The following is an 18,222-nucleotide window of genomic DNA, read 5'->3' as shown; positions in this document are numbered from 1 at the left end:
CTCAATACCCACCATGTCTCCCACATATTACTGCAAATATTGTGTCATATGTGCTCCTCGTTCTTGGCTGTGGTTCACAACAGAGTGCCACGTAGTGCAGTACAGACGCACACGGCGTCACGTATCTCTGTATCCTGCATCCTCTCTGCCCTTGTGTCTTGGACGCCACAGAAAACTGCCTCTTTCATGATGGTGGCATAGGATGATGGTGGCATAGGATAGGGCATAGTAATAACTGGCAGATTCTGCACGTTGCACGCCGCCACCATGCAAACTGACGAACTTTCTCAGCTCACGGGAAATGACATATAAGTGACGGATCAATATTAAACACATAAGAACAACTCAAGCTTACAAGATTCCTGCAGATGTCAGCATCCACGTTAACTTTAGTACTTACGCTGTATTGTGCAAGTCTTTCCAGAGTTGCGCTTGTGACATATTCACAGTGTCTCTTGTTCTTGTGATATTTACACCGGGAAACCCTTCGTGTTTGTTGTAAAAGCAACAACAAAATATGTTATAAACTGCAAATAAAACATGTGGACTGTTGACACATTAACTTGAGTCCACCGTTAGTTTACAGGTGTGAGCACCAGTGGTGTGAACGACACAAGAAGTGTGTGTTTAGGTAATTGTGAAGTTATATATTACATCTTGAAATAGAGTAGCTTAGGGCTATTACCCCTCCAGTGTTACACGCCCCTCAAGAAGGGGGGGCTATTACCCCTCCAGTGTTACACGCCCCTCAAGAAGGGGGGCTATTACCCCCTCCAGTGTTACACGCCCCTCAAGAAGGGGGGCTATTACCCCTCCAGTGTTACACGCCCCTCAAGAAGGGGGGCTATTACCCCCTCCAGTGTTACACGCCCCTCAAGAAGGGGGGCTATTACCCCTCCAGTGTTACACGCCCCTCAAGAAGGGGGGCTATTACCCCTCCAGTGTTACACGCCCCTCAAGAAGGGGGGCTATTACCCCTCCAGTGTTACACGCCCCTCAAGAAGGGGGGCTATTACCCCTCCAGTGTTACACGCCCCTCAAGAAGGGGGGCTATTACCCCTCCAGTGTTACACGCCCCTCAAGAAGGGGGGGCTATTACCCCTCCACCTTTACACATTACATCCCTGTTCGGCAATACTCTGTTACACATTACTTGATTAGGAGTTACTTCCTCAAAAGGCACAAAATAATATATAGAGGATGTACATTTTACTTCTACTGTATATAATTATTAAATTAACCTAAGTTGTCTAAGACTGCAAGTTGTCCACAGTGAAGGAGTGTGGTCCTGTGACACTGTCTCTTGCTGCTCTTGTCCTTTATTCACTTGTAGAGCGCAATATTACTACGTCAGTCCCAGGTACAGTGAGTCCTTACATGTTATCTTAACCCCGCTATACGTGGAGGAAGAGTTCGTGTTTATTTGCACGTAATATTTTAATGTTTTAATGGCGATCAGCATTAGCGATCTCTTGACGTTATATATATATCGTCTTGATCAGCTTCATCCTTGTCTTATTTTGCTTCATAGTTAAATGAGAATTCTGAGTGATCTGTTGCTCTCTTTAGGAAAGCATCAGTGGTCTCATTTACGAGTACGGTCACATGTGAGGGCGTCTGTGTACATCTTAGCTGGCAGTCACATCATGGCCTCCGTAATGAGCTCTTTACACTCATGTTCTGCCTAAAGAGCTCCAATCTTCAAGTGCAAATGTTGTAAGGAATTGCATATTGAACGCCATTAGCCCCCCCCATCATCAGAGAATCATCTGAGGCGCTGAGTGAGGAAAGAATCCTTTTCTAAGCTTGCCGAGTAGGCCGGACGACTCAAACAGAAAATGGAACAGTACGTCACTTTTGTGAGTCGATTTCATTTCAAATTACGTCCAAATTTGGCCATAGTGCGCATACGAGCGAAAAGTGACGTTATTTTCAAGAGGACGGGTTGCAACGAGAACACATCGCCCGGCCATCACACCTACTTCCCTCAGCTCCAGGATCGCCCACAACACCCTCCTCCAGGCTTGCCAGTAGCTCCTCTCTGAATAAAATCATTATTTTTTTTCTTGGCTTTTCTCTTAACTGTTGCTGCATAAAGGATTTCTTTTACCATTTATATTTGAAGTTTGATGTATTAATTTTTTTTTAGCTTGTGATGACGTTGACTTTTTCTTGTTGTGTACGAGTCTCCGGTGAAGCCGTCACCCCAGGAACACTGTGACTGGAAAATATCGTGACTGTTAACCTACTTTCTCAATACGAGTCAGTTTTTTTTTTCCAAAAGAAGAATAAGAGCTAAGGTAAAAATTTTAATATACCTGGTTTGATACAACGGAGTTCACACGACCAAGCTTTCCGGAACACCCAGCCTCGCTCTTGGTAGATGACGGCACGTACTGAGCAGGTGCTCTACGCCAATTACTGTAGCTGTAGTTGTCTCGTTATGGTGCCTTGTTACAGTGAGCGAGGCACGAGAATGGACACCCACTGCTACGGTGACGTTCACGCCAGAACTCCGCATTTGAACTAATAGTCACATGATGACTTACATTGTTTGCAAAATTTAAGTGTAACTTGGGTGTGTACTCACCTATTTGTACTCATCTATTTGTGCTTGCGGGGGCTGAGCTTTATCTCTTTGGTCCCGCCTCTCAACTGTCAATCAGCTGGTGTACAGATTCCTGAGCCTACAGGGCTCTTATCATATCTACATTTGAAACTGTGTATGGAGTCAGCCTCCACCACATCACTTCCTAATGCATTCCATTTATTAACTATTTTGACACTGAAAAAGTTCCTTCTAACGTCCCTGTGGCTCATGTGGGTACTCAGTTTCCACCTGTGTCCCCTTGTTCGCGTCCCCCCAGTGTTGAATAGTTTATCCTTGTTTACCCGGTCGATTCCCCTGAGGATTTTGTAGGTTTGTGATCATGTCTCCCCTTACTCTTCTGTTTTCGTGTCGTAAGGTGCATTTCCCGCAGCCTTTCCTTTTAACTCATGCCTCTTAGTTCTGGGACTAGTCTAGTGGCATACCTTTGGACTTTTTCAGCTTCGTCTTGTGCTAGACAAGGTACGGGCTCCATGCTGGGGCCTCATACTCCAGGATTGGTCTTACATATGTGATGTACAAGATTCGGAATGATTCCTTACACAGGTTCCTGAACGCTGTTCTGATGTTAGCCAGCCTCGCATATGCCGCAGACGTTATTCTTTTTATGTGGGTTTCAGGAGACAGGTTTGGTGTGATATCAACTCCTAGATCTTTCTCTCTGTCCGTTTCATTAAGTACTTCATCTCCTATTCTGTATCCTGTGTCTGGCCTCCTGTTTCCACTGCCTAGTTTCATTACTTTGCATTTACTCGGGTTGAACTTCAATAGCCATTTGTTGGACCATTCACTCAGTCTGTCTAGGTCATCTTGTAGCCTCCTACTATCATCCTCTGTTTCAATCCTCCTCATAATTTTTGCATCATCGGCAAACATTGAGAGAAACGATTCTATACCCTCTGGGAGATCATTTACATATATCAGAAACAGTATTGGTCCAAGGACTGACCCCTGCGGGACTCCACTTGTGACGTCACACCAATCTGAGACCTCACCCCTCACACTGACTCGTTGTCTCCTGTTGCTTAGGTACTCGTTTATCCAATGGAGTACCTTCCCTTTCACAGTGTGTGTGTGTGTGTGTGTGTTCTCTTTAAAACCTTTCTTGAGGTTATCTTGAGTTGATTTCGGGGCTTTTTTAGTATCCCCGCGGCCCGGTCCTTGACCAGGCCTCCACCCCCAGGAAGCAGCCCGTGACAGCTGACTAACTCCCAGGTACCTATTTACTGCTAGGTAACAGGGGTGAAAGAAACTCTGCCCATTGTTTCTCGCCGGCGCCTGGGATCGAATCCAGGACCACAGGATCACAAGTCCAGTGTGCTGTCCGCTCGGCCGACCGGCTCCCTTTAATCTAAAGTGTTGACGCTCACTGTTCATATTATAATTAATAGTAGCTGTTCAGCAGATCAGTGTTCAGCGTGTGTTACACCTCCTGTACCAGTTGCGCGGACCCTGCGAAAAATTCTACTAAACTTAGAGTAAAAGAAAAAAATCTGCAGTGGTTCAAGCGAAGCTAACAATTGCGTAGGTGACGGTTTGTTAATACCAGGGCGGAGTGATCGTTCACGCTATACTGCCAACACCGGCGTTTCCTGCGGTCTACTTATAGTCATCTCTGACCTACAGTGCTGTCAAGGCGAGCGTCTGCCTCCCACGACCCACCACCTCCGCCAGTCTTCAGGAGCACCTCGTAGGCTACAGTCCGTCACCACCACCTCCGCCAGTCTTCAGGAGCACCTCGTAGGCTACAGTCCGTCACCACCACCGTCCCCTCTCTCACCACCGGCAGCGTCGTCTCTGAGGACAAGATGGTGACCCGCGGTGCTCTGCTGCTGTTGATAGTCGCGCTCTGGGCAAGTGACGCGGTATATACAACAGATACTTCACCACATGACCTCAGGTCTGCCGTGGCCATGTCACAGCTTGTCCTGGCCCAGCAGGCGCAGTTCTTCAAGGAACTCATCAATGTAACTAGAAGCAGATCCAGCTGTTGTGATAGCCTCGGAAGATCAGGTACGATTTGCGCGCCTTTGTTTACCATACGGTGTACAGTGTGAATGTATCACGTTTGTAATAGAACTTATAAATAGGAAAGTAAATTTTGATTTGCTTAGAAAATACAAAATACTCTTCGTTTAGAATGCTGAGAAGGATGCTTAAAAAAAATTCAGTCTTCAAGAAAAAACAGAACTTTTTTTTGTTTTTGTGAAAGAAATGCTGCGGATCAATCGGGCTGGTCGATTGGTTCGGATATGTGGGCCTGCGGGCCGCTCCAAGCAACAGCCTGTTGGACCAAACTCTCACAAGCCAAGCCTGGCCTGGGCCGGGCTTGGGGAGTATAACGGCTACAACTTCATCCAGGTACAATTAACAAGGGGACAACCCACTAGCTATAGTCCTCGACAAGAGAATTCGTTATATAACCACCTAGATTATTGATTTGTTGTGGGAGCTCCAGGAGGGCGTGATGGGGCGGCAACCCTCTGGCGGAGTCTGTCTGTGGTCGGTGGTCTCATCTCTGGCTTTACACTAACTCAACCCGTCCTCAACTCAAGTCCATTACATCCAGCGGTCGACCCCACAGACGCATTCATAAAATTTGTACATGCTTCAACTGCTGCTGTACAACTGCTGACGTTCGAACACTTCCGGAACAAGTGCTTCACTGACGAATTTTGTTTGAATCACAACGCTGTAAATGCTTCACCCACGTACTACAAATACAAATAATTGCTAACAGAACCTAAACACCTAACCGACCTATGCGTATATATGCACAATATGCTAATATATTATAATATTATTAATTTATATTTGAGAACATTCCTGTTTTGAATGAACATCATGTACAAATTTATGAATGCGTTTGTGGGGTCGACCGCTGGATGTAATGGACTTGAGTTGAGGACGGGTTGCAGGTGCCATTATCTTGAAATATTGAAGTTATCTTGAGATGATTTCGGGGTTTAGCGTCCCCGCAGCCCAGTTCTCGACCAGGCCTCCTTTTTGTTACACACCCCCAGGAAGCAGCCCATAGAAGCCGTGTAACACCGTAAAGGTGTTTTGTTAGTTTTATTTAATATATATATATATATATATATATATATATATATATATATATATATATATATATATATATATATATATGGTTCATGAGTCACAGACAAGGATTTGAGAAGCGCCATTCTGTCGGCCTGAAACTCACACCTGTAAGCGTTAATGACCTCAAGTTGACCTGTGGTCAGCTCATGCTAATTTCACCTTGCTTCTGCTAATCTGATAATTGTAGCCTGGTAGCCTTCACACAGGCTGCCAGTTTTAGGTGTGGCTTGGTAGAGTGCCTGGGGCTATCTACTTGTGGGCGGAGTTAGCTACTAGGTTTCCCAATAAATACTAAGAGAGCTGTAGATTGGAGAGGGATAAGCAATAGGACAACAGAAACAGCACAGCAGGGCAGCAGACAGCCGCCGAGATAGGCTGTCGGCCGGTCGGGGGTGACGCTGCCTGTCAACTGCAGACCCTTCCTCCCCCCCTCCCCCCTCTCTATTCAACTTAGACTCAGTCCTCGGTGAGTGAACGTGAAGGTGACTTAGTCGTGTTTACTAGTGTTGTGTGACTATCAGGGGGCAGACAGTGGTAATGGTCTCGAATTTTTTGGTAATGACTCACTTTGTATATTAATAGTGAACCTTCAGTTTGACTGCTTGAATTATGATATCTATCCTGATAAATATACTTGATGAATTATTGAGAAATATATACTTGATTCACTTTACTTGTAATCTGATTTTAATTGTTCCTAGATCTGGGATCTTTTCTTATCCCAGACCAGACTTGGGTGTTCAGCTAAAGGATAGAAGACACTTCATGCTGGCTCTCTCAGTAACGCATGCGGGTCTATTGCCTGCGGAGACGAGGCTTCTGGTTCAACATTATCTAACCTCATCCTCAGAACAGGTTTTACCTGGTACTGAAAGTCGCAACCATAAATACACTGTAATTAAACGAAAGAGTACCGTCATTTATGTACTTTCAGTATTTAGTACGAGGCGCCTAATGCATGTCGTCTCTTCAGATCTGGAGGTGTTAGTGACGTGTCCCAAGCCGTTTACGGCAGTGGTGGGTGAGTGCTTCTACCTGTCCCCAAGTGTGTTGAGCTGGCACAGTGCAAGGCACTTCTGTCGCGGGATGGGCGGTGATCTCTCCGCCCCCAAGCACCTCTACGCACTCAAGGCTTTTATCACGGAAGAACGAGGTAATTGGCTTGGGATGGGCAGTGATTTCACCATTAAGTGATAGTGACTTTTTTTCAGTTTTATTTGTAACTTTTTGTCCATAATTTTTACTAGTTTGTCATCAGAATATTTTAAACACACACACACACACACACACACACACACACACACACACACACACACACACACACACACACACACACACACAGGGAGCCTGTGGCTGAGTGGACAGCGCTCGGGACTCTTAAATCCTAGGGACCGGGGATCGATCCCCGGCGATGGCGGAAACAAATGGGCAGTTTCTTTAACCCTGATGCCCCTGTTACCTAGTAGTAAATAGGTACCTGGGAGTTAGACGGGCTGCTTCCTGTGTACTCACCTAATTGTACTCACCTAATTGTGCTTGCGGGGGTTGAGCTTTGGCTCTTTGGTCCCGCCTCTCAACTGTCAATCAACTGGTGTACAGATTCCTGAGCCTACTGGGCTCTATCATATCTACATTTGAAACTGTGTATGGAGTCAGCCTCCACCACATCACTTCCTAGTGCATTCCATTTATTAACTACTCTGACACTGAAAAAATTCTTTCTAACGTCTCTGTGGCTCATCTGGGTACTAAGTTTCCACCTGTGTCCCCTTGTTCGTGTCCCACCCGTGCTGAAGAGTTTGTCTTTGTCCACCCTGTCAATTCCCCTGAGAATTTTGTAGGTGGTTATCATGTCTCCCCTTACTCTTCTGTTTTCCAGGGATGTGAGGTTCAGCTCCTTTAGCCTTTCCTCGTAGCTCAATCCTTTCAGTTCCGGGACGAGCCTGGTGGCATACCGCTGAATCTTCTCTAACTTTGTCTTGTGTTTAACTAGGTATGGACTCCAGGCTGGAGCTGCATACTCCAGGATTGGTCTTACATAAGTGGTATACAGGGTTCTGAAAGATTCCTTACACAAGTTTCTGAAGGCAGTTCTTATGTTGGCCAGTCTAGCATATGCCGCTGATGATATTCTTTTGATGTGGGCCTCTGGGGACAGGTTCGGTGTGATATCAACCCCCAGATCCTTCTCTCTATTTGATTCTTGCAGGATTTCCCCTCCCAGATGATACCTTGTGTTCAGCCACCTGCTCCCTTCGCCTAATTTCATCACCTTACACTTTCCAGAGTTGAACTTCAGCAGCCATTTTCTAGACCATTCCTCCAGTTTATCCAGGTCATCCTGTAGTCTCTGTCTATCTTCATCCGTCTTGATTCTTCTCATAATTTTTGCATCATCAGCAAACATCGAGAGGAATGAGTCTATACCCTCTGGAAGATCGTTCACATATATTAGAAACAGAATGGGTCTAAGTACTGAGCCCTGTGGGACTCCGCTGGTGACATCTCGCCACTCTGATGTCTTCCCCCTCACCGTTACTCGCTGTTTCCTGTTGCTTAAGTACTCCCTTATCCACTGGAGCACCTTCCCTTTTACTCCTGCCTGTTGCTCCAACTTTTTTAACAGCCTTTTATGGGGTACTGTGTCAAAGGCTTTTTGGCAATCCAGGAAAATGCAGTCGGCCCACCCTTCTCTTTCCTGCCTAATTTTCGTTGCCTGGTCATAAAATTCTATTAAACCTGTGAGGCACGATTTACCATCTCTGAACCCATGTTGGTGGTGCGTTACAAAGTTATTTCCCTCCAGATGCTCCACGAGCCTTTTCCTCACGATCTTCTCCAGCACCTTGCATGGTATACAAGTTAAGGAAACTGGCCTGTAATTCAGTGCCTCTTGCCTGTCACCCTTTTTGTATATTGGGACCACGTTAGCTGTCTTCCAACTTTCTGGTAAGTCTCCTGTTTCCAGTGACCTGTTATACACCATAGAGAATGGCACACTTGGGTGAGAGTGGTGTATGTGTGTGTATGTGTGTGTGTGTACTCACCTAATTGTGCTTGCGGTAGTTGAGCTTTGGCTCTTTGGTCACGCCTCTCAACCGTCAATCTTTTGGTGTACAGATTCCTGAGCTCTTGTCACATCTACATTTGAAACTGTGTATGGAGTCAGCCTCCACCACATCACTTCCTAGTGCATTCCATTTACTAACTACTCTGACACTGAAACAAATTCTTTTTGACGTCTCTGTGGCTCATTTGGGTACTCAGCTTCCACCTGTGTCCCCTTGTGCGTGTGCCACCCGTGTTAAATAATCCATCCTTGTCCACCCTGTCAATTCCCCTGAGCATTTTGTATGTGGTGATCATGTCTTCCCTAGCTCTTCTGTCTTCCAGCGACGTGAGGTGCAGTTCACGTAGTCTGTCCTCATAACTCATGCCTCTTAGTTCTGGGACTAACCTAGTGGCATACCTGTGTGTGTGTGTGTGTGTGTGTGTGTGTGTGTGTGTGTGTGTGTGTGTGTGTGTGTGTGTGTGTGTGTGTGTGTGTGTGTGTGTGTGTGAAAAAATCAGTTGATTGATTGACAGTTGAGAGGCGGACCGAAAAAGCCAGAGCTCAACACCCCCGCAAGCACAACTAGGTGAATACCCACACACGCACACACCTTAGCGCCAAAGCGGGTTCACGGAGAGGAAATCGTGCCTAAAAAACCTACTGGAGTTCCACAGTAAGCTGACTAAGACAAGGACGGAGAGGTTGGGCAGGTTGCATATTGATAGTGTAAGAAAGTATTTGATCTTGTCCCACATAAGAGGCTCTATTGCAAGCTAGAGAGCCAGACCGAAGGAACTGGTAGAGTACTAGATTGAGTGAAGAACTACCTAACGGACTGGAAACGGCGAATACCAGTAAGAAGTGACATATCGAAATGGGAAAATATCACAAGTGGAGTCCCATATGATCATTGTTGGGATCCATACCATTGCTTCAAGCGAAGGTTAGACGTATCTATGAGGAGCAATATAATTCACTGTACCGGGGGGACAGAAAGCCAGAGTGTATTCATACACATTAGGCTTTTATCGCGGCCCCCCTCCTCAAGGGTCAAATTACTGACCCCGCACAGGATGCAACCCTACAACAAGCTGACTAACTCCGGAGTACCTAGTTGTTGCTAGGTGAACAGACACATTGGGTGAAAGGAAATATGCCCAACCATATCTGTCCCGCCCGGGATTTGAACCCGGAATTCTCGATTGTGCGTCGAGAACGAACCCGACTGTACTACCGGGACCCCCTTTTTAGGTCCCATATATATATATATATATATATATATATATATATATATATATATATATATATATATGCGAACAAGCCTGAATGGTCCCCAGGACAATATGCAACTGAAAACTCACACCCCTGAAGTGACTCGAACCCATACTCCCAGAAGCAACGCAACTGGTATGTACAAGACGCCTTAATCCACTTGACCATCACGACCGGACATAATGAGGTGATAGCCGAGGCTATTTGAACCACCCCACCGCCGGCACTCGGATAGTAATCTTGGGCATAGCATTTTACCAAATCACCTCAGTTTTCAGTTGCATATTGTCCTGGGGACCATTCAGGCTTGTTCGCATTTGTGTTCCTCACGTGTGCCCCAAAGAATGAGGTGATTTGGTAAAATGCTATGCCCAAGATTACTATCCGAGTGCCGGCGGTGGGGTGGTTCAAATAGCCTCGGCTATCACCTCATTATGTCCGGTCGTGATGGTCAAGTGGATTAAGGCGTCTTGTACATACCAGTTGCGTTGCTTCTGGGAGTATGGGTTCGAGTCACTTCTGGGGTGTGAGTTTTCAGTTGCATATTGTCCTGGGGACCATTCAGGCTTGTTCGCATTTGTGTTCCTCACGTGTGCCCCAAAGAATGAGGTGATTTGGTAAAATGCTATGCCCAAGATTACTATCCGAGTGCCGGCGGTGGGGTGGTTCAAATAGCCTCGGCTATCACCTCATTATGTCCGGTCGTGATGGTCAAGTGGATTAAGGCGTCTTGTACATACCAGTTGCGTTGCTTCTGGGAGTATGGGTTCGAGTCACTTCTGGGGTGTGAGTTTTCAGTTGCATATTGTCCTGGGGACCATTCAGGCTTGTTCGCATTTGTGTTCCTCACGTGTGCCCCAAAGAATGAGGTGATTTGGTAAAATGCTATGCCCAAGATTACTATCCGAGTGCCGGCGGTGGGGTGGTTCAAATAGCCTCGGCTATCACCTCATTATGTCCGGTCGTGATGGTCAAGTGGATTAAGGCGTCTTGTACATACCAGTTGCGTTGCTTCTGGGAGTATGGGTTCGAGTCACTTCTGGGGTGTGAGTTTTCAGTTGCATATTGTCCTGGGGACCATTCAGGCTTGTTCGCATTTGTGTTCCTCACGTGTGCCCCAAAGAATGAGGTGATTTGGTAAAATGCTATGCCCAAGATTACTATCCGAGTGCCGGCGGTGGGGTGGTTCAAATAGCCTCGGCTATCACCTCATTATGTCCGGTCGTGATGGTCAAGTGGATTAAGGCGTCTTGTACATACCAGTTGCGTTGCTTCTGGGAGTATGGGTTCGAGTCACTTCTGGGGTGTGAGTTTTCAGTTGCATATTGTCCTGGGGACCATTCAGGCTTGTTCGCATTTGTGTTCCTCACGTGTGCCCCAAAGAATGAGGTGATTTGGTAAAATGCTATGCCCAAGATTACTATCCGAGTGCCGGCGGTGGGGTGGTTCAAATAGCCTCGGCTATCACCTCATTATGTCCGGTCGTGATGGTCAAGTGGATTAAGGCGTCTTGTACATACCAGTTGCGTTGCTTCTGGGAGTATGGGTTCGAGTCACTTCTGGGGTGTGAGTTTTCAGTTATATATATATATATTTATATATAATGAGAGGGAGGAATAACATGGTCAGCGAGAACAAAATGTTGAAGTAGAAACACCGAATCTATTTCTGGCGGCACATTAATAGACTCGCATCAGCACACGTGCTAAGCTGGCGGACATTAGGACACGAACGTCAACACAAATGCATTTAAAATGCTTCATCCAGCCTATGTTCGACCAGTGCTAGACTGTAGCACCTGTGTGGAGCCTCAACCTCCAAAAGTATTGTGCAAACATTAAGAAAGTACAGAAGTATAATTTGTTCCAGAGTTAAAGAGATTGACTTACTAGGATAAACTGAAAAAGTTAAGCTCAACGACATAGGAAGAAAATTTAAATTGAAAAGACATGATCCAGACAGTTATGATTCTAAAAAAAAAAAAATCGCTGAAATTCAGGCTATAGAGACGGAATGTTTAATGTAGGGGTGAGGAGCAGCGTAGAGCCCGACAGACCAATGGAACATTATCTAACACAGAGGAGGAGAGTTACAAACCCATTAAGATTTCAACTTAGATTCAACAGAGCCGAAGAAGTTGTTAAACATATGGACCAAAATCTTACTGAAGCGACCATACGAGTCATAAATACTTATACTCCGCCCAAGTAAAACAGAAACAAGCAACACTTAGTGGGCCAGTCAGAGGCTTAGGGCCCGCGCAGGAATATCCATGGAAAAAAAAAACAGCGTAGCGCGAGAGGACTAGGCTAGACACGCAGGAATGTGAGGAAACATCTTCAGTGTGTGGTCTGTCAGTAAATGAAACGAACTACAGGGGAAAATAGTGGAGGCTTCCTCCAACTGTAGTTTTTCAAGCACATATAACAAGAATAAAGTAGCCGGGAGTCATTGCTTAAATGAACGACAGTTGGAATGACGGCTCAGGAGCTCAAGCTTTACTCTGAAGACGGTGTTAGGTAAGTGCTTCAAGGAAAATACACATACACCCTATTTCCCCAAACTTCAAGTGCTGGATACTCATCCACTCATCCTAATGCTTTATTGGCCTACTAGAGAAATGATTTCATGCGTCTCTGTACTATTTCCAGGGCCGAAAGGGGTATGGATCGGAGGAATGGATCTGGGTCTGGATGGTGGATGGCGCTGGGTGAACGGGGAGGTGGTGGATAGCGCTGACTGGGGCAACAGACAGCCTGACAATGACAACAGGCCAGTGGAACAATGTCTCACCCTCAGGAGTGACTGGCATCCCGTCCTCAACGACATGCCATGCCATCTAAATCAACGATTTGTCTGCCAATACGCCATCTAAGTCTGGTGACTGCTCGTGTGTTTATCATCACAAATAACTGCATTTAGTGCTCGGTAACACCCAGAATTCCCTCTTCTTTGTAAATAGTTTTCTTCAAACGCTAAAATCTCATCTTGGTGTCCACCACTAAGTGGGCTCTTATGTTCACATCGTAAGGATTCGAATACCACAAGTAACTGCAATTCTAATATCCAGGTGAGGAAGTTGAAGGCCAACAGGTGAGACTTGAGCTGCCTCACCAGACGACCTGCAGCAGGAGGAGCGTCCACAGGTGGCCAATTAACTGACGCCTGCTGTCAGTCACTACGGCTGGATCTGTAGTTAGTTTCCTGAGCCTCTGATGCACTCTTGTATTTAATGTCAATTCATTCTGTCTATTTATTGTTCCCGCGTGTTAGTGTGTTATGAGTTTATTGTTGTTAATAGTGCGTTTGTACTTAATAATGGCCATGATATTTAAACTAATAGTGAAAAATAAGTTTAGCGTTACAATAGACTTTGTAATATCCATAACATAATATTCAAAGAAGTGTGTGTACTATATTGTCATCAGCTTGACCACACCAGACATGCCATTATGTGTTTGTAGTGATCAAGTATCCCATACCTTATTGCGCTATAGCTTCACATACTGATACACGCATAAATTGTTCAAATAAATACCCGTGTCAACACATGGCTACACAATCATCCCGGTGTATTATTTTGCATTTTCAACATTAAAACTCATTTGCCATTCACCAGCAGACACCTAAGACTTGGCCAGTACGTACATTGTTGCTGGGTTTGTCGGACTTTAATTCAAACTCCTCTACTGAACTTTGTAAATTACCTTCTCTATCCTAGGGAAATAAACCCCATCCCTGTCCTAGGGAGATAAGCCCCATCCCTTCCGTACCTTACATCATTATCAAAGAGCTTGTCCTCGAAAATATAAATAGAAGTTAACAAAAAAATCACGTGACGCCAAATTGTAAACCAAGTGAGCGAGTAGCAATAGCCTAGTGTCACCAACACGTACAGTGTCTGAGAACAAGTTACTCACATCAAAAACCTATTTCTGGAAGGGAAAACAAATACAGTAAACACACTTTAGTTATTTTTTATGATAAATATATTCAAGGAACAACAGGTAAGTTTACATGCCGTTAGTTACTTAAGAGCACCAACCTATGCCCAGGGTCGAGAATATTTGCAGAGTTCTTAATAAGATTTATATAAAATAATTGCGAGACTTTAATAGCAATCACAGGTGTTTAGAGTATTTAGACATTTAGACAGGTATTAATATGAATCGGTGAGATATTTGCAGTACAGTACCAGGGCGACGCCATGCATCGCCTCGGTTGCCTCAGGGCAGCCTGGCAACTGGTCATGGATCCCTGGGAAGTTCTGAAGTAGAATGTTGGTTTAAAGGTGGTTCAGAAAAAGCGGCAGGATAATTCAGCCGCGATAATTACAGGATCATATCCTAGAATTGTTTATTAATAATTTTGGAACCTGGAGTTGGCTTGGAAAGTGCAACCTTATTTACTTCTTGTTGGTGTTTGGGAATGCAACGTCAGCTTGTGCTGAAAACAGCAGCAGGGTGCTGTAATCTTACATCCGCCGCGTACCTTTAAGATATATTAGGTCCTCCAGCTGGTCTAGAAAAAGCAGGTTTTTTCTATGTACAGGAACTTCTATTTGGCTGGTCTGGGGAATGGAGTAGGGTATGTGATGGGTCTTATGACTGCTATGGGGTTAATAGTTCCTTCGTGATGATCTGGACGTGCTGTCGTCGGGGGGGCATGAGGGACGTGGCCGGCCTGACCACCCGGGAACTCGTCTGTGGACTGAATGCGTTTTTTTATTAAACTTCCAAACGAATCAAAATACAGGAATATTTACGTGTGCATATATCAGTGAAGTCGTTAGAAATGCAATGTAGAGTAATTAATAAAAACACCTTGTGTTGCTCAGGAAAGCTTTACTAAAGAGGTGAATATTTCCATCATTCAACGTAGTTTTTATACCTTAACGTTTATTTCAAGTTTATATTTGATTAACTGGACAAATGCTTAATATTTGCTTGTGGTTTAATATTTAGTGTAGTTGATAAAGCTATCGTCTCTCGCTCTTGGGGGGGGGGAATTGAGTCAAGACTCCTCGGGACCAAGTGATATATATATATAAATATATATATATATATATATATATATATATATATATATATATATATATATATATATAATATATATATATAATAGGTGGTACCATCTCTGGTTTGTAGGGTGAAATTATAAACTCACGTAAAGACAGACTGTGTAGAGACCCTCAGTCTGGAAGAAGAGGATAGGCAGCACCCGGAGGAGCCTTGTGGGGCTCCAACGTGCACTCACATATTGTCTTCTACCACCCTTTATAAATTTAAATTAGATAATGGACAGTATTGAGACAAAATTTAACATTCTGATATGTTTCAAATAAACCGGGTTGATATAAGACTCACCGAGAGTGGGAAGGATGTTGCGAGCAGTGCCTGGGACATGACTGCTGCCACCCACACCACCTGCAGCATCACCAGTGTTACGTTATAGTCAACCACATCATCTTCACTCTTCACCTCAGTTATTGCAATGGTACACGACGGAGCCATTTAACAGCACTTGTGACAATGCTGGACTATGGTCCTGTTGCGAGAATCCATGAATAAATTGGAAACGATAGCACTAATTTGTCGTGCCAAATTGTTGGCGATAGAACTGAGAGCCTTGTTAGTAATTACAATGTATGAATAGGTCTGCCAGGTCAATGGCATCATTGCAGGGCGGAGGATGGTAGAATGGTAGTTATCCTTCAGTAATGGTCTCCTATTAATGTTGTTTCCTAATTTATTCATGGAATTTCTGGAGGCATGACCATTTTCCATCATCGTCACGAGCACTGGGATGACTTCGTTATCTTGATGATATCGTAACTATAAAAGCACGACATATACACCTGACTAATGTTAGCAACTGACGTAATGATGTAACCTACATTTCAGTTAATTACAAAAATTAAAGATAACACCCTATCTTAGACATAAACTAAGATTGACAGTGACTCACTGAAACTCAAAGTTTACATCAAACCGTCCTATAAAACCCCTCAGTATTTACTCTACCATCATAGCATGATGAAGGAGACACAATAACCGGATTTATCATAGAGTTTTGAAGACAGGAATCCAGCAGTTCCTTGACAAGTGCTCGTACATCACTGATTCCTTCCTCAACTTCAAATACCCTGTTCCCTGAATCCTTCATCAGAGAATGCAAAAACCGAGCAACAAAAATGATCATCTAACAAAATATAACCGGAGCAGCGTGCCATTCTTCCCAGAGGACAGACAACAAACCTAACCAGCACTTACAATACAGATAATATAGGATGGTTGTTGTTGTCAAAGATTCGCTACCTGGAACGAGGTTCCAAGTAGCACGGGCTATGGTGAGCCCGTGCAATATAGGGAATATGCACAGGACTTCCAGTATAGTCAGCGTCCTCGTCAGCAGCAGGACTGCCAACAGCACCATCACACACTCGAGTTGTTATTAACAATGTAAGAGTTGTAATGTAAACATCACTGAAACACTCCGAGGCAAAAGTTTACGAACCGACGTATTTATCTTGCGTCAACAACACTTGTGACACACACACGAACCAGGAGCAACAACACCTCATGAACTTCAGGATGCTAAACTCAGCATTGTAGAAAACAATAAAACTAGGAGACTGGGTAGTGAGTCTGCTGCTTTCCACCACCACAACACCATAAAATATATTGAAGGATTCCTCAACAGTATTACTCTTTCTTATTAAGTGAATACATCATAAAACTAAAGTATAGTAGATAATCCCTCACCGTCACCTACTGACATCCCACCAGACCTGACCTCTCTCCAGTTGTGATAAAGGAAGGTCACTCACTCTTCAACGACCAATTTCATTCCTAACCAACTTTAAGCCTAGTCCAGTAGACCTTAGTCTCACGAACAACTCCTCTTCTCTGGCAAGTTAATTACAAGTTTTAATCAACACAACCTGCTCGTCGATAACAATATGTTCCAAACTGAGTGTGGTAGCGACAGTGGCTGCCAGGAAGCCAGAGACTCGCAACACTACCTGCAAGAAGTGAAGCATGACGCTGCAGGTCTCGGTGAGGGAGGGGGTTATAGGGTCCCTGGTAGCCTGGGGTTCTCAACCTGCAAGACGCCACGGAATCTTCTGGCTACTCCACCTGGTCCTGAAAATTTTATTATTTTTAATATTTTTGAATAACAAAGAGCCTTCGACGTACATTGGTTGTCTTGCAGCCAAGGTCGGTTTGAGTCACCATCATATACTGTGGTGACAACGACATATATTGTGGTGACAACGACATATATTGTGGTGACGACGACATATATTGTGGTAAACAACACAAGGACAGAGTTGTTGCTGACAAAACAAAAAAATACCTAGCCTTCTCAATATTATTTTTATACTAGCAAATATTAGAGTTTTTCTCATATAAAACAGTTTGAATGAGCCTGGCTTAGGCGATTTACTTACCTCTCTCACTAATAGTCTTTATGGGTTATTCATGCCCGTGCCACCACTTGGGTAGCTTAATCTTCATCAATCTGTTAAGTGTGTCACGCTCTGGCGTTGAGGGAGCTCGTGACCAGTGCTGAAAGAGCTCGATGGTAATTTATGGTGATGCGCAGCGGTGTTACCTCGACCCTGGACCCGTCACCACTGCTGGCTCCTCCACCTTACACCACTATATATATTGGGGCAGCTCCATGCTCGCTTTCCACCCGTCCCTTCACCCCCAGCGACCCGCAATACTCCCACCTATTGTTGCTCTTCCTACAACTTGATCCAGATTCTCCTTTCACCATCCTCCCCAAATATTTCTTGACCAAGAAAAACTCCCTATCTTGCTTATCCAAACTCCACAACTGCTCATCCAAGTGTCTGTCAGCTTCGATACTTTCCCCTTGATTCATCCTTGATTCATTAAGTCCTAAGTGCAGCTTCATATTACTAGAAATTACCTTATTATTATTATTCTTGGTAGTACCAGTATTATCAGTGGTAGTAGTAGTGGTATTATCACTGGTAGTGGTAGTACCAGTATTATCACTGGTAGTGGTAGTGGTAGTACCAGTATTATCACTGGTAGTGATAGTACCAGTATTATCACTGGTAGTAGTAGTAGTGGTAGTACCAGTATTAGTACCATACGAGGCAGCTGCTATCTACATACAAAGATTAATCAAGTGTAATTGGCCTGTTATGTTG

The 18,222-nt window shown here is 44.5% G+C and overlaps 1 protein-coding gene and 1 long non-coding RNA gene across 2 annotated transcripts; one reads left to right on the top strand and one right to left on the bottom strand.

Moving 5' to 3' along the window:
- The first annotated feature begins 4,203 nt into the window (after window positions 1–4,203).
- On the top strand, window positions 4,204–13,599 carry LOC123774602 (perlucin-like protein). Its single transcript, XM_045769045.2, has 3 exons — window positions 4,204–4,621; window positions 6,684–6,863; window positions 12,686–13,599. Exons 1-3 carry the CDS (start codon window positions 4,417–4,419, stop codon window positions 12,907–12,909), a joined length of 609 nt encoding a protein of 202 aa, XP_045625001.1. The 5' UTR covers window positions 4,204–4,416; the 3' UTR covers window positions 12,910–13,599.
- Window positions 13,600–13,995: 396 nt separating this feature from the next.
- Window positions 13,996–17,950, bottom strand: LOC123774603 (uncharacterized). Its single transcript, XR_006774967.2, has 4 exons — window positions 17,488–17,950; window positions 17,059–17,179; window positions 15,401–15,460; window positions 13,996–14,744 (listed from the first exon to the last, which is right to left on the bottom strand). It is a non-coding gene; the product is annotated as an uncharacterized lncRNA (long non-coding RNA).
- Window positions 17,951–18,222: the final 272 nt, after the last annotated feature.

This window comes from Procambarus clarkii, chromosome 51 (genome assembly GCF_040958095.1).
Source record: "Procambarus clarkii isolate CNS0578487 chromosome 51, FALCON_Pclarkii_2.0, whole genome shotgun sequence".
Classification (NCBI taxonomy): domain Eukaryota; kingdom Metazoa; phylum Arthropoda; class Malacostraca; order Decapoda; family Cambaridae; genus Procambarus; species Procambarus clarkii.
Note: the sequence above shows the minus strand (reverse complement) of the source record. Positions and strands in the feature narration are given on the sequence as shown.

Coding starts and splice junctions, on each gene's coding strand:
- LOC123774602 (XM_045769045.2), top strand. CDS start 4,417: ATGGTGACCCGCGGTGCTCTGCTGCTGTTGATAGTCGCGCTCTGGGCA. Junction 4,622..6,683: donor TGATAGCCTCGGAAGATCAG/GTACGATTTGCG, acceptor TCGTCTCTTCAG/ATCTGGAGGTGTTAGTGACG. Junction 6,864..12,685: donor TTTTATCACGGAAGAACGAG/GTAATTGGCTTG, acceptor TACTATTTCCAG/GGCCGAAAGGGGTATGGATC.